At 34.0% G+C, this 16,394-nt stretch overlaps 1 protein-coding gene across 2 annotated transcripts in view; it reads left to right on the top strand.

Moving 5' to 3' along the window:
• LOC149080604 (uncharacterized) overlaps positions 1–16,394 on the top strand; it is a 258,750-nt gene that overhangs the window by 166,106 nt on the left and 76,250 nt on the right. For both annotated transcript variants that reach the window (XM_089239756.1, XM_089239755.1), the window contains exon 3: positions 6,723–6,905. In XM_089239756.1, the coding sequence (XP_089095882.1) occupies positions 6,723–6,905 (183 nt within the window). The remainder of the gene's footprint in view (positions 1–6,722; positions 6,906–16,394) is intronic.

The raw sequence follows: 16,394 nt of genomic DNA, 5'->3' as shown, positions 1-16,394 counted from the left end.
GTTGGTTACTAATCTAAATAATTGAAAAATATCTGAAAAATAGCGGCAATATAGCACCACTATACCTAGATTTCTTGTAATCCATATTATCTGACGCCAATTTATTTATGTCTGTTTCACTATTTATGACACGAGAATACGTTAGTTTGTTTTTTTCTCAAATTAGCGTAAATTTAAATGCGTAAGTCATTGATAATTACATGCATAAATGTCCGTAGGCGTAAAATTGTATCCGACCCCCCCCCCCAACATTTGCCAACATCTTCATACTAATAACCTATGGAAATTATTAGGTTTGAACCCCCCTCCCAATATTTCCAATAACTTTACATTTATGTAAATATGCCGTGCATTTCTTGTGAAAGTGAGAAAATGAACAGTTTCTTTAATCAAAGAAAAAACTTTTTTTTGTATTTAAATAACAAATTTATGTATCATAATTTCAGTTAAAAAATATATTTTCTTGAAAATATTTAAAGAAAATTAAAACGCTCTTGAACAACAAGGAACGCGTTTGAATAACTAGAAAGCTGTTTAAATAACAAAACGCTTGTTGATGAATCTGCCATATAAAAAACAAATTCCTGTTTCACGACTGAAAAAAGCTTTGCATGGAAATGTAATATAGAAATGTATTTACGGAGGAAAAAATTATTTAATAAACCAATTAGGAAATATCAATAGCGGAAATGTGCTGTTTTTGTTGCTGTTGTTTTTTTTTTTTTTGGAGGCTTCAATAGCTAATTACTGCGTACGTGAAAAAAATATTGAAAACGATATCCCATCTCCATAATAGTTGACATGCTTGACTTCAGAAATTGAAGATTTATTCTCAAAAATGAAAGCATAAACAAACTCAAGCATAAATATAATTAGTTTTCAAAAATTATTGTAAGAGATGCTCTGCAAATGTATTTCTCTCCAAAAGTCATCCTACGCGTACCAAGGAAATCTTTTTTTTTAATGACAATTCAATCGCGAAAAATGGAAAACAGTCTGTATAATTTTACGTTTCATTCTATTTTTTATTTTCCAAATCCTCCTTTATGTGTTCTTTAATTCCGTCATTAAAATCACTCCCACCAAGTCGTTGAAATGAGTACCACGTCCTCTTCGAAACATACGAAATCACAAACGTTCAAGACTTTTGTTGCTCGGTCCCGGAGAATGGGTACTGCCAACACCTTCTATAGCAGAAAGCCTCCGCGCGAAGCTCGTGACGTCACTTAAGTCCTCCATTTCACCTATAGTCATTGAATATACTGCAAAAAGGTAAAGATTTCGCATACGTCGGACTGTTATATCCAATGGCTACAGGTGAAATGGACGACTTCAATGATGTCAAAGCTTCACGCGGAGGCTTTCTGCTATAGAAGGTGTTGGTACTGCAGGCTTTTTCTTGTATTGGAAGAAACCGTTATTTTTATAAATAAAACCAGCCAATACTTCACGAAACATCAACTCTGGCCATATCACTATATTGCAATTCACTGCCATTAATGAGTTTGATTGGAAATGAAGGCGCCATCTATCGGTGTCCGCCTCGAACTCGTTAGGAATATCAATTAGACGATTTTCTATGTGATTTTCAGATTTGCAGTGATCTGAATATTTTTTATATTTGAGTACTTAGTGAAGATGAATCGATCTTTCTACGGCCTTGTGGACTGCTAGCATGTAAAACAGTCAAACTCTTCAAAGTTTAGCCATTCCAAAATTTGAAACTGAAACACTAGAAAAAGTAAGAAAAAATGACACTATGTAGAAAAACTGAGGTAAAGAAAGTAATTACTCGAAAATCCTAGCAGTTTAGTATTTACTTCTGATGATAGTCGAAATACTTGGTTATGGGGAAAATGTCTCAGTGTTGCAATGGTAATTCTACAGATCGTCAGCTATATCCATTTTTTCAACCAAGTCCGATCAGTATATTTTTTTCTACAACACATGAACGTAGATTTCTCATTATACAGGGTGATTCAGAAAGAATCCTCGAATGTCGAAATAATATATTTTAAAGTTAACGGCGCAGAGTAATAAGTAATACATACATATAAAGGGAAAATGTCTACGTTTTTTGTTGTTTTTCTTTACAAATATTCAATATAACTTAGTCAAATGTATAATTTTGAGGTGATATGAAAATTCTTGCAAAACATGTTCTAATAGAAGTTGGATGTTAAAATTGTCCTCCATAGCTTCTTATATGTGGAGGCAGAAATTTAGTAGATTTAACTAATTACTAGGCTGCAGTGTACTTGCTAGTCATACAACTAGTAAGGTTTGTAACACATTTAATAAAATCGATGAACCTCTCCGCTAATTATAAGAAGTACAGATGAGTGGATACCAAGCAAAGATAATTAGAAAGAAAGGTCACATTCCTCTGTGTGGAATCGAACCAGCAACCTCACACTTTCCGGGTGTGTGTTCTGTCAATAAGCCAAACAGGACAGCCATTCTCTTTCCTAAGAACAATGTTCCTTAGATTTTCATTTCAAGATTCGTAGATTTTTCATTATATATATATAGGTTCTTAGATTTCCATTAGAATCTTTTTCTGAGGAAGGAAAATGTCTGTCCTCTGTAGCTTAATGTTTTTTTTTCTTTTTTTTGACACAAAATGAAGTGTTCCAGACTCTGCTACGAAGCTGGGCTGAAAGAGATCTCGGCAACGGGATAAGTTCAGTGGCAAAGTTCTGGCGTTCATTCATGTAGCTTAATGGTAGACGACGCGCCCGGAAAGTGCGAGTTTGGTTGTTCGAGTTCCCACAGAGGAAAATTAAATTATTAAACTATTCAATTATCTTCGCTTGATATTTAGTGAACTGTACTTCACTATAGCACATTTGTTTCCTCAACGTACACCAAAAAGTACGAGGAACACGCATAATGATAATTATCGACTGACATAACGCAAACGAGGAAGAACACAGACAGATTTCTGCTAACTATAGACGCCATTTTATTTCTTCACCAAAAGAGCTTCATAAACTACACGCTAGCACCATTGATTGATCATAATGTAAAACTCTTACATTTTTAATCTGTATTCATGTAATACTATAATAATTTGTTTTTAATTTTAAAAAATATATTATTTTGAAATCGGATGATTCTTTCTGGATCACTATGTACATTCCTCTAAGACAATCGATTAAGAACTAGCTGTTGGACGACGATAGGAGCGGACACCCCGTAAATTCATAGTCCGAACAATAAAATTCCTATACTTGTAACTTAGAGGATTGTACTCTTTTAATCCCTTTCATTAATTTACCTTATACACCAGCTTTGTTTAAACAAGAGTTGAGATGAAAGATTTTTACTTTTCAAATTTTTTAGTAATTGGGTTGCTCATCGAAATTAAGCACCGTATTAGCGAAGATCAATGTGGTTTTAAATTCCCTCCTAACGGTAATGAGAGCATCAGGTGCATCTTTCTGTTCTGAGAATGGGAAAATGTGCCATTATGAAGACAAAATTTAAACTCGCAACTTGAAAACCTTATGAAAAATAAATGACATGATTTTTTTTCGTAGCTTTGAGATTTGACTGCTAATTGGGAATTTTTCCTCGAATTTCGCTATTCGTACATTGATCATTATTTATAATTAATTTTAGGAAAAATTATAGAAATGACTCCCGATCATCAATCATGTCGTAGTTATTAAAAAACTCGGTTTCAAACAATGACTTAAAAAAGGAAATAATGATATCTATTTCTTGAAAATCTATATTAGTCATTTTATAATGTTGATATGCTCTTATTTTCCTTTACAAATGATTGCGCTCGAGCTGTTAATCAATATATATTCATTAAAATTCGTTTTACCACTGAGCTATTAACTCATTTGATATAGTTTTACGAAGAAGGTTGTGCTCTTGTCTGGCTTAGTCAAAGTTCATTCATCATTCTTATGAGTTCGCCGTCCGCATACGGCGGTGCTCTAATATTGCCAGTATTACTTCGTTTTCTAGCTTGAAGAAACTTTCCTGAAGAGAGTTTTGTTCTAACTTTTCGTGATTACTTTCTGGAGTCATATCCGCATCGAAATGGTTTTATTTTTTTTATGTCATCTATGAAGATGAAAGATGAACGTGAGTGAAATGAGAGCACATCGTTACGTTTGCGATGAAAAAACATTTGCGAATTACAAAAAAAATACCGCAAGTATAAATGAAAGAAGCATCTATATAACACTCTTCTTCAACACAATCTAAGATTCTTTTTCATCTTTTGTCCTTTGAAAAGCTGACTCTCTAGTATAGAATAAAATTTCTTCGATTTTATATTACAAAGATATATATATAAAACTGAAATGATAACTGATGGAGACAAATATTCAATTGACGATTCTTACTTTATTGAGAAAATCTAATACTCAAGTAGTACTAAAAAATACATTTTTAACAAACTTATATTATGAAAACATAATTTCATAATAGAATATTTTTGACATCTTTATATTCGATGATTCCATATCTTACTACCATATTTTAAAGAATAAGCACTGAACCAACTTGATTCTCAGTGCTATACTGTATACAATATGCAGAGCGAGCCAAAAGTCACTAGAATTTTTAAAACTATAAAAAATTAAAGAAATTGACACACAATTTTGCGCCAAAAAATCTAGATTTTATTTGGATATTAACGTAAAAAAATTTGTATATATGATATATTGCGGCATTAGAGAGTGTTCGATGTGTGTCTTCATTCACAATAAATCCTCTTCGGAACTCTTCTGAAAAATCTGTGAACATTAACTAGAAACTAGAATTAAAAAACCTGTATATGAAATTTATTTAAAACATGAAGTGTTTTTTTTTGTAATTGTAAACTATTTGTGATACTATTTTCAGTTGTATTCCTATGTTGTCTATGGAAAAGCGACCCTAAAAGAAAAATCTTGAACTAATCTTTTTATTGCTAAATATAATCCGAATTGATTGCATGAATTTTGGTTTAAATCGTAGGAAAATTTACTCAATTTTTAAATAGTCTAGTAACTCTTGGTTCATCTTGTGTGTATATGTATGTGATCTCCTCTGGGAATTTTTAGTTTCAAACACATCTATCAACGTGCTGGAATTCGGAAGTAGATCTAAACAACCAACGACTACCAAGTAAATCCCCAGCCTGCCATTCAAACATTTATTATAAATAGAGAGATAGACAGCTTTTTGTCAGCCCAAGATATCAAGGAGAAACAGATATTTTCTGGATATTATGCTGAGGTGAACTCGGAAAGAAGTCATCTGGTCTCCGCCGGGACTCGAATACAGGCCCTCGTGCATATACCGAGAGTCCCTAGTATGCAAGAGGCCTGGGTTCGAGTTCCGGTGTGAACAAAATGACTTCCAGAAAATATCTTTTTCCTTTTATTACAAATACTTTGTCACAAGAATTGTGATAGTTTTGTTCTGGAAGTACTGTATCCAATGAAAATAAACTTCATCGTAGTTGGTTTTTTTTCACATCCCATACCATATGCCGATGAGGCACTTGATTCGTATGTGAGAGAAAGAGAGAGAGAGAGAGAAGTACGATGCTAAGTCATTACTTCAGTTAATTTCAAAGCATTATAGAGTCATTTTTGAGTACGAAAGTTTTGACACGTAATCCGATGTACTAAATCACTTTTCCTCAAGTCATGATTTTAATCATAGAGCTGTTGAAGTAGATTTTTTATTATTATAAAACTGTTAGAGTCAGCATCTCAGTACTGAAATCAATATAAAACATAACATTAAGTTCAATCAGGAATAATTATTACCAATAAAAGCAGACGTACGTGAATGAAGTCAAATGTAAGTTTCAATGAGAATTAATTCTTAATATTCATTTCATACAAGATAATCGTTTATGTTGCTAAATATTATATTATCGTAACTTATGGTGCGACTCGAAGGCGATTCGAATATCATACCTTCACTGAAAGCTCGTTGACGCTTGAAATTTACTCGCAAAGCAGTAATTTAATGCTAACGTATAGTAAAGCAGAACTCCAGAAATTACTTTGCAATTTAATCGGAATTGCGTCTTTCATTTCCTCTCTATAGTTTTCAAACTAATGTATGCTGTTTTCCCGTGGTTGCATTAATGAAGTAATTTCACAAGCAGTAAGGTAATGCCCAGGAATTTCCCAGGGATCCGATTCTCCAAAAGCGTGAAATGTGTGAAATTAAACAAAAAAGGTTTTCATGTGTTACGAGAGGTTTATCAAAATCTCTTTCTGTTCTACGTAATTCAGAAGCTCGTTTTCGAAAACTGTGTGGTGTGAAAGACTTGTCCTTACATGAATTTCATAATAACTGTTTGAAATTTCTCATTAACGTAATTGACAAATTAATGTTTTTGAAATTCCAGATGTTTGTGATTACCCGAATGCAATTACGAATCGTATTTTGTTAGGTCTCAACGACTTATTTCTCTATGTGACCTTCATATCCTTTTCCTCTCGTTCCCGGTCCCAATGATTTGTTGGCGAGCGCTTGTGTTTAAAAATAGATTTGTTTTTGTTATCATGAATCGCCCATCGGCAATTAACGTAACGTTCCGGTATTTTCCACTGAAAGAACTAGAAAAAATAATAAAATCTCTCTCTCTCTTTTTCTTTCTTATATTAAATATCTGGATTGTTTTTTGTGAACGTTACTACATCAAATCATCGGTGTTTGATAATAATGTTTCACGTTGCTATTATATTTATATGCAGGATATGGTCCCAAAACTACTTTTATTCGTCCACCACCTATAATGAGGAATGACTCTTATAGAGGAGCTAGTCGAGCTCGGTGTTTTGGTGATTCTAATTCTGCTCCTTTAGAATCATTATGTTCAACGGAAAGCACGGGAGCATCGGTATTGCGAGAAGACTATACTGGATGTAGTACAGATAGTAAGTACAGATTGACAACAGAAAATTCATTATTTATTTTTATATGATTTTATTTTTTTCAACTTATACGTAATTCGTACATAAAATTTGTGTTTCACGATAGTTGCAATTTTAATCCTAAAAAATAAATATTGTACTTTATGATGATAATATAATTTGTTGGATGTATCAATTCTGACAATCAATTTTCTGGACATATTTGACTATAAAACGTCACTCATTTTACCGATGATCTCCAATAGCTTGTTAGAATGGATTTTAATCATCAGATTCACATGTTGAGGTTATACAGTATATAAAACTTTCGAATAATATATCTATTTAAGATATTAAATTTGCAAAAAAAAATTTTCCTGACATAAGCACATTTAGTAGAAATCGAAAAAAATTAAAAGTATGCACATTCTTCTGATTAGACAGGTATCACAAGTGGAGTCCCTTCACCTCATACTTTTTCACTTTTTATCGATAAACTCTGTCGATGGGATTGTTAGCAAATTCGCAGATGACGTGAAGCTAATGGGGTTAGTTGGGAATCAAAGCGGGGTAGGGAGTTGCTCCTGACCAACTTAAACAGACTTGCAGCATTGGCAAATGAATGTAGCATCGCGTTTAGTGTTGCCAAGTGCATAGTCGTTCATTTTAGTTAGAACAACCGATGTTTCACTTACGAGTTAAATGGTGTTATTATTCCGGATGCACCGATCTCGATATTCTTATTGACGAGCGGCTTAGGTTTTCTGAACACTGTTCAGCGGTGGTCAAAAAAGCGAACAGAATGGTCGGTTTTATTCTTAAGAAGTTGTCTTCACGTTGTCTTAAAGTGATTGTTTCCATGCCATAACTACAAAGGGACATAGACTTGATTGAGGGGCGCAGAGAAAAGCTACGCGCGCTCTTGCTGGCACACAAGGCTTGAACTATGAAGAGAGACTTCATTTCTTGAATATGTTTATATTGAAAGAACACAGGTGTTGGGAGACATGATCGAAGTGTTTAAAATTTCAACGGGTTGAATAGGATGGACCATGAATTATTAATACGCCGTCAAACGACTACTTCGTCGAGGGGACACCCGTATCGATTGGTAAGAGGCACCTCCAGGTTGTGGTGTCGCAGGAAAATTTTCTCTAATAGGGTTGTTAATAAATGGAACAGCTTACATCCGAGGGTAGCGAATTCTAACACAGTTGACACGTTCAAAAAAGAAATACGATAAACGTATTGGGATAAATCGAGACGTTATCCATATTTATGTAAGAAAACCACAAATATATTTCTTATGAGCAGTGTATAATATTTTATCCTGTACATATTGTTTTTAGTTTTCATAATTGCACTTTTATTTGGGTTGCTGTATTTTAGAAATATATGACATCCATATTTGATATGGACATCTTTATTTCAGCCACCTCGTTATTGGTTTTGCCTGTTATGGTGTTGTATTTATATATGCATATCATGCACTGTGTTCATATTAGTCGAAGTTGCTTAATACCGCCTGTAAAGCGTAAGTGGCCAAGATCGCATAAGGATCGTCAACCATCCGAGTGAATTTAAGGGTTCTCTTATAGGTTTATTCCATTACAGAAAAGATCATTGTTAATTGAGTTCAGTGAAATCCCTCATTTGACGCTATGTTTGCAGAAAAACGAAAGTACAAGTAGTTCTTTGAGCAATCAATTCACGTTGTTGGTAATGACATCAATTGGCCAGCGCAGCCGCTTTTCCTTTCAGTCCATTGCCATGGTGATACGACATCCTGCTTTTATTGCGTTTACCCTTCTGCTCTTGCGCGTCGGATGACAAAGTGCTTCTGCAGTCCATACATTGCCAAATTTTGTTGTTTTTTTACATGGTACTCGACCCCAACCAATCAAAATGCATTTATTGAGAGATGACTTTTCCCTTTTCATGTAATGTCGAGAAGAAAAGTGAAATCGGTATGGAATTAGAAAGAGTTAATGACGGTTTAAACGTAAACTGTTGGTGGAGTTGCCGACAACTGGTTATTTTGCTAATCTTATGTATAACCTCGATAAAATCCCATTTCAATGACAGCAATTTTTTTGTATTAATTGGTACGATTTGTTTCATGCTGATTTTACATAATGAATCCATTCAATCGAATGAAATGTTTTGTTAGATATAGAGATCCTCCAACTTCGTACGAAAATAAAATTGCGTACACATCGTATATGTATAAAAAAAATTGAAAATAGTTGTTTGACGATTCAGTAACTGGATTGGAAATTGAAGAGTAATTAAAAATCATCAGAATATGTATTCATCGGTTATAACATTCTCATTCTTCACGACATTTAAGAAATTTCTTTGGTAAAAATACATAGGAAACTTACATAGGTACTTATGAAAATATTTTTTTGCCTTGGATGGTTTTTTATATTGTTTGTAGTCTGTGTGTCTTAAAAAAAACTATCACGATATATGTGTCTGTGTGTGTGGTTTTTTTATACAAATACAAGACCACAACAGGCCAAATGCTCAACGAGGTGGCTGAGAAAAAGATACTCATAACAAATATGGATGCCATATATTTCAAAAATATAGCAATTCAATTGGAAATGCAATTATAAAAACTAAAGACTATATATACATGATAAAATATAATACAATGCCCATAAAAATATTTATAGTTGTCTTATCTAATATGGATAGCTTCTCGATTTATCCCAACATGTTTATCGTATTTCTTTTTAAACGTGTCAATTGTGTTAGAACTTACTACCCCCGGGGGTAAGCTGTTATATTTATTCACAACCCTGTTAGAGAAAAATTCCCTGCGACACCACAATCTAGAATTGTCCTTTACCAATCGATACTGGTGTCCTCTAATGAAATACTTTTATCGCACTATTGAATTCACGAATTTATTCGAATAATTTTTTTAAAATCACATTTTTAGGTCTAGGTAAAATATACGTCAAAGAGGTAAGTAAAGATGTAAAACTACATTTAAATAGAGCAATACGTAAATACAGATGCTTGTATATGTAGATAAATCTTAAAGAAAAACTGTTACCTTTTAATTTAAACGCGAGTCAATTCAGTGAAAGTATGATTTTTGTGTTCCAACCATTTCTATCTTTATAAGAGACTCGAGACTTGGACAAATTTAAGAGAACCTAGTATTTACCGGAATCTTCAACCGAATAAAACAAGCGCCTTATTGCACCGAAAGTTCAAAATTGATATTTATTGCATTATGTGTATTCAAGAGACGGAATAATAAAAAGATGGCACTGAATATATTCTGGAGCGCTTATATAGAAATATTCTAGGATGTGTGGTTAGATGATCCTTGACGGCATTCGTGCGAAAACTTGTGTAAAGTGACTCGCCACATGAAGTTTTCTGATAAGAGAAACACGTGTTAAGTTCTTACAAAAACACTTTTCCCCCATTTCGAAAAGTCTTCTGGTTTATTCTCCGTAGTTGGAAAGCAACATAGCATAAAATATGAAATTAGAACACTATTATCCACCTCGTATTCTTTTTTATTGTAATAGTCAAGTCCCATAACAGCGAACTTTAGGGGACCAAAAATTTCGTTCGTTACCTCGTTATTAGTCGCGTTTGTTATAGAAGGGTTCGACTTTACTAACAATCATCTAGTACTAACCATATGAATTTTCATTTCTTATATCGAAAATAAATTTTTTTGATGTCTAAGAGGGGTGTTAAGTATTTTATAATTAATGTAGAATGTTTTTCTTTTTCCCATAATTCTTTTCAAAATAAATTTCCATATTACCGTTTTAGAAAACGCAATTGCTTCATGGAAAAAAAAGGATACGGCAAAAAATATAATAATAATAATATGAGTAAAAAACCAACTTCTATCGAGAACATTTGTTAATTCACTAGTGATAAAAAAAACTCAATCTTGATAAAATGCTTTGAAAAATTAGGAAATAAAAAGTGCTTTGAAAAAAAAGAATGCTGTAGACAAGAATTACTTCAGAATGTTTATCACTTGTCTTTGCTTTAGGATACTCTCATTTAACTGATAAATTGTTCTTTTAATAGGTTTCCTTTTAAAAAAAATGCATTTACATAAATTTAATTTGCGAACATGATGCTGCATAATTTTTCTTTCACAGAAACAATTGAATAAAATATAAATTGTAAGTGAAAAAAAGGAAAAAAAAAACATTAAGGATATTTTTATCTCAGGAAGCCATAGCGAAACCGACGTGAAAGAAAGCAAAAGAAAGCCACTTGTTATGATATGACACTAATTACATCAGATAAACGTACTGAGGATCAACAAAGTTTCTTTTGCATGCAAAATTGCTTCATTTCTTTGGAAAAAGCGGATATCTAGAAAATATTCGAGATTGGTAGAGAGTGTGACGCATGGAGAATTACGCTCAAAACAGCCAACCATAATTTTTATGAAATGTTGCGAATCGTTGGAAAGGACTCGTAAATTTAAAAGAAAGAGTTTCCTGGGAATGCAACTTGGAAAACGGAGCTCGTATATTCAAAAATCATTTGAAAAACAAAGAAAACAAACTATTGAAAAGCATATATGATCTAGAGCATTGTTCGTTTGAGTTCCCTTAATCCCGAAGGAAATCCGTTTCTAAAGTTAAAGTGCCTGCGGTTCTGAAACATTCGGATCAAAACAATTCTTATTTTTTAAATATCTAAATACTTTTACGAGTTCACTAAATATTTTTTGTGATAAGGTTTCAATTCAGAAATATTTAAATATAATTTCAATCTATATCTATGATCATGTGCGTCAAGCATATAAAAGCTATGTGCAAGATGAAAAACAGTAACAGGTTACGTAAAATATAAAAAATGATGGTGAAATGCATTTTTTTCATTCTTAGGGTAACCTCTTATCGATTGAGAGAGACGAACATAATATTTTTATTAAATACTCGAGCTTTTATTTTTTCCATCATGTGAAAGAACTTTATTTGGAGGTTACACTCGTGAATTTAATTTCCCACTTGCAGGCGGAGTTTCGTATAGTTCATTGACATTCTTGCTTGACAATTCCTTCATTAAAGCATTCGTCATGTCGTATCGAAATCCAGACACGTTTACGTGTCTGGACTTCGCCGCCGGAAATCGTTCATTTCTATCTCTGTGAAAGTATTGAGAATAAATCTTTAAAATTGATCACCTGACCGGTTGGAAAATCAGTTCGAAGAAGTACGACTATAGAACGCATCAGCACTGCTGTGTTTGTGTGCGTGTTTCGTGTGCTTATTTCTATATTCAGTTTCCAACAACCCCACTGCATATTAAAGAAAGCTCTACTGATTGGAAGCATCTCAATATTTTTTTAACGCATGTCTACATGTCTCATCATTCGCCACATCACGGTTATTTTAAGATTCGAGATGTGTTAATGGAAATCGAAGCCGACAGTTCGGAGCCATTCCTGAATGATTGCTATGCAAACTGGAGGTTAAATGAAAATGTGAGTGAAATTTAGGACTATGGAAGGGTATACAGGGTGCATAGTGAAGTCCCTTTATTCTGGAATAACTCGCGAACCATTGATACTAAAAACATACTTCCAATTGGAAAAAGTATGCAAATAGCTTGTAGACCTTAGATAAGTCATTTATATTGCAAGGGGTTGTATAGTTATTAAAATAGAAAATTAACTTTTTATATGGACACAATGTGCTCAAAACCCAATCATAAAGTTGTTGCCCTGTCTTTTCTGATGCCAACAAAAAAATTCCACGTTTCTAATTGCAATATTCATTGAGATATTTGAATTCTGAAATCGCTAAAAATGAGGGAAAGACCAGCATATGAAGCATAGAATGAGCGTGTCCGTTAGTTTATGCGGTTTTTTTCTCCATTTCCAGTGAGTTCCAAATTCAAATATCTCAGCTAATATCGCATTTGAAAACATGATCTTTTTTTTTCGAGGGGAATAATAAATTCGAGATCGCTCCCTCTCCCTCCCTCCCCCCATACTTTATGACTGGGGTGGCCAACAGATGACCCACGGGCCCCCGACAAGGTGAAATTAATTACCAAATTAAAATTAATAATTTACAAGGTGTTAAATCGAATTCAGCGGAAAATTACTTGCATTCATTATTGTTAGGGACGAAAATAATTTACTGTTATCACGAAGGCCCGGATGTTGAGGCTCTAAAAATCTTTTAATGAAAAATGATTTTTAAAATATGCCCAAAAAAAGTTGGGAAAAAAAGTCATCAAAATATTAAAACAAAGTTCTGATTGAAAAACCGGTCACGTTCGGAAGTCAACAAAAAAGTATTGACAGCATCAAAAAATCATATGTAATTTTTTTCTCAAGTTTTTTTCTCTCTCGTTTAGACTCATCAAAAATAACAATTTTTCTAATAAACTAGTTATAATATATAAATCGGTTAGGGAACAGTAGTGTTATGCCCCCCCCCCACAAAGGTGGGGCTGAAAAGGCTCGGACTTGGAGACCCCAGATGATTCTTATCATTTTTTGTTTTTTCACAAGAAATTTAGTCTTGAGAGTCCCGTGAATAATCTGATCGGATTATTCGACCGCTCTGGAATCGCGCCACAGAACAGTTGAGCGATCTGTAAATATGCCGCTTAGTTCATTTTTACAAGATTAAGTTTGATGGGGCGGGCCCGTTATTTGGGGGAGTCAGGAGGACGTCGCCCTCCCCTGGCTTTTGAAAATACACTAAAAATGGTAATTATATTCACACATACATTGAGTACATGTTCTTTGCGCTCCCCCCCCCCCCCTGCAAAAAGTTGAAATGACGGCCTTGCCTGAGGGTCACATTTGTTCCGCTGGTAATGGGTTTAACATATATGGCTTAGAGGGTGGGACGCAATGAATTTTTCAAAAAGAAATTTTGAGTTCTTAACCTTCAAATAACATTGAAAGTAATAGAAATTGATTATAATATCATATAAAGGTATTTTCTTCCGAAATTTTAATTTTTAAAAAAATATTTCTTGCAGCAAAAAAAATAAATTTTTGATTTTCTGGGGGTACGAGCCTTCCCCATGCTTCCCCCATCCCGCGTACGTCTCTGATCCCAATCAATTCTGGGGGGGGGGGGGATCAGAGTTTTGCTGACTTTAGTTGGCAAGGTGGGGAAGGGGTCAAAAATGACTAAAAATCTGCTGACGTAATACTTGAACAGCCCCTTTATTGGCAAATCTGGATTCGAAACTGTTTTTTTTTCCGTCAGCATTTTTTTTCGATTTTTTCCCTCCCGCCTGTTTGACGAGTAAAAAACAATATATACAGTATGAAGTAAATCAGTCTAAACCGGCTCACACTATGTGCACCCTCCCGGTGAGAGTAAACCACGCCCACTACCTGAATCAGAAACACGCGTGCACTATGCGCGTACCCATAGGTCAGACCGCCCATGAATGGTTCCGTTCAGCGCACTGCTCTAAGGAAAAATTGAGAATCGTTGCCTTTGTAGTCTAGTGGTCTAGGCGCAAGTGAGAACAAATGGGTTCGTTTTCCCTCAAGAGCAGTTGGATTTTCTCTATTTTCTACATTCATCTTCGCATCAGCCAGCTGTTGAAAACCTTCGTATGGATAGCGAAGAGTGACATCATCCTCGGATATATAGAGTGTCCCCACATCTTATCGTTATTAAGCAGCTAATTCTTAAACCATCAGTTTTACAGGAAATTTTCGAACATAAAAAATGTTTTCAACATTATCGAAAAAATTATTTCTGAAAAGCTAAGAAATTTTTATTTTTATCTCTGAATCTTATTAGTTATATCTAGTAAAAATATTCCATGTAATGACGCATGAAACAATAAAATCCAATTTCTACAGTAAAAAATTGACGAAGTGAGGAGCATTAAGTTTCATGAATTTTAGTCATTTTCTTCCCCTGAAAACGTATCAGTCCAGTCAAGCTCTAGAGGATGTAAAAATTAATATTCAATAAAATAACCAATATAATTTTCTTGACATTTCCATCGAATCACGTAACATAAAATTTGTTAGTACGGTACTCCTGATGAATAAATTGATACTTGTGGTGGTATAACGAAATCAAAAAGCCATAATAATTATGGGTTTTCGATTTCCTTATATTGCCACATCGATAATTATTACCAGCGTAAAACATGCCGATGTTAAAATGCATGGATTTCAATGGAAAATTTTCAAATGAAAATTATTAAATGTGATCTATATTTTGAAACTATATATTGGAAAGCACAGCCTCTGCAAACATCCATAGATCCATAACAGTCATAACATCTTGATATTGAATGTGGGTTTTTATCTTGGTCACCTTTACTTTTGAAAAGCACGAGAAAATACTCCAACACAGTATCAGGTTCAAGTGAAGAAACAGAAAATACGTGTCTTTTCCTGACCAAGTTCTTTTCCTGCAACAAATGTTGAATGAATTAAAAGGTTTTAGAAAGCTTTCGAAGTTTCAGAACTGTGCAATACCATGTATACTTTCTCAATCCGTCATCACACTCTCGGGTGTTTGGTGTGGTGTTGTTGTTGTTGTGTATGTGTGTGTGTTTTTTGTGACTGTGATTTGTGTAAGAAAAAGAATTAGAGTTTCACCATTTCCGTGTTTTTTCTCAAAAAGTGACGCTTGAACAACACGTACATTTCTTTTTCGGACATGTTTTCATTTACCTGTTCCATCAATCTTCATATACTGTATATACATATAGCAAGTGAATCTATATATATTAAATTTCTTGTGTGTGTATACATACTTTTCAAGCTAGCTATTGATGTAACATATACGTTACTTAAAATGAAGCGGCTATGTAATATTGGATAAGATCGGTTGCAACACAACTATCGGTGAGATTCAGAAGTTAGTGGTTCAACCTTAAAAAATTTTAAAAATGTCGGTTGTACCATTCCTCGTCCTTAACAAAAACCCAATCCTCGGAGTGTTTTTAGCCCTTAGCCAAGGACGAAAAAGAAATTTTACTCTCAAAATTTGAGTTGCCTTACGGCTACCCATGGCTCACAAGTTCTAATTCCGGACCAAGTGCTTTGAAAGGATCCCAGAGAAAAATTAACACTGCGTACGCCCAATGTATTCACCAACAGCATCACATCAATGCATATCAAGAGACAGGGTAAAAAGTGCCGTACACGCTACATCCTCGTTGACAAGTAATTGTAATATAGTAGTATCTCGAATCACGAGTGTCTAGACTTGTGAGTAATCCAAGTTTCGTACAAAAATAATCACTGAAAATATTTCAACAAGTGAACCACTGTTCGATTTTCGAGCTTGAAAAGTACACGAGAAAAACATCATTCGACAGCCGTAAGCTCAGGCGCTTTGAAAAAATCTAAGCTGATACTGAGTGTCGTATTGTACTGTGAAAAATGTATTGGTCTTTCTTCCGCTTGAAAACAAAACTACATTTATTTTCCATGACGTATACATGAATGAATGTCAGAACTCTGCCACCGAACTTATCCTGTTGCCGAGATCTCTTCCAGCCCAG

This window comes from Pholcus phalangioides, unplaced genomic scaffold (assembly GCF_987345545.1).
Source record: "Pholcus phalangioides strain wild (caught in Gottingen) unplaced genomic scaffold, Ppha-v1.0 ptg000011l_1, whole genome shotgun sequence".
NCBI classification, from domain to species: domain Eukaryota; kingdom Metazoa; phylum Arthropoda; class Arachnida; order Araneae; family Pholcidae; genus Pholcus; species Pholcus phalangioides.
Note: the sequence above shows the minus strand (reverse complement) of the source record. Positions and strands in the feature narration are given on the sequence as shown.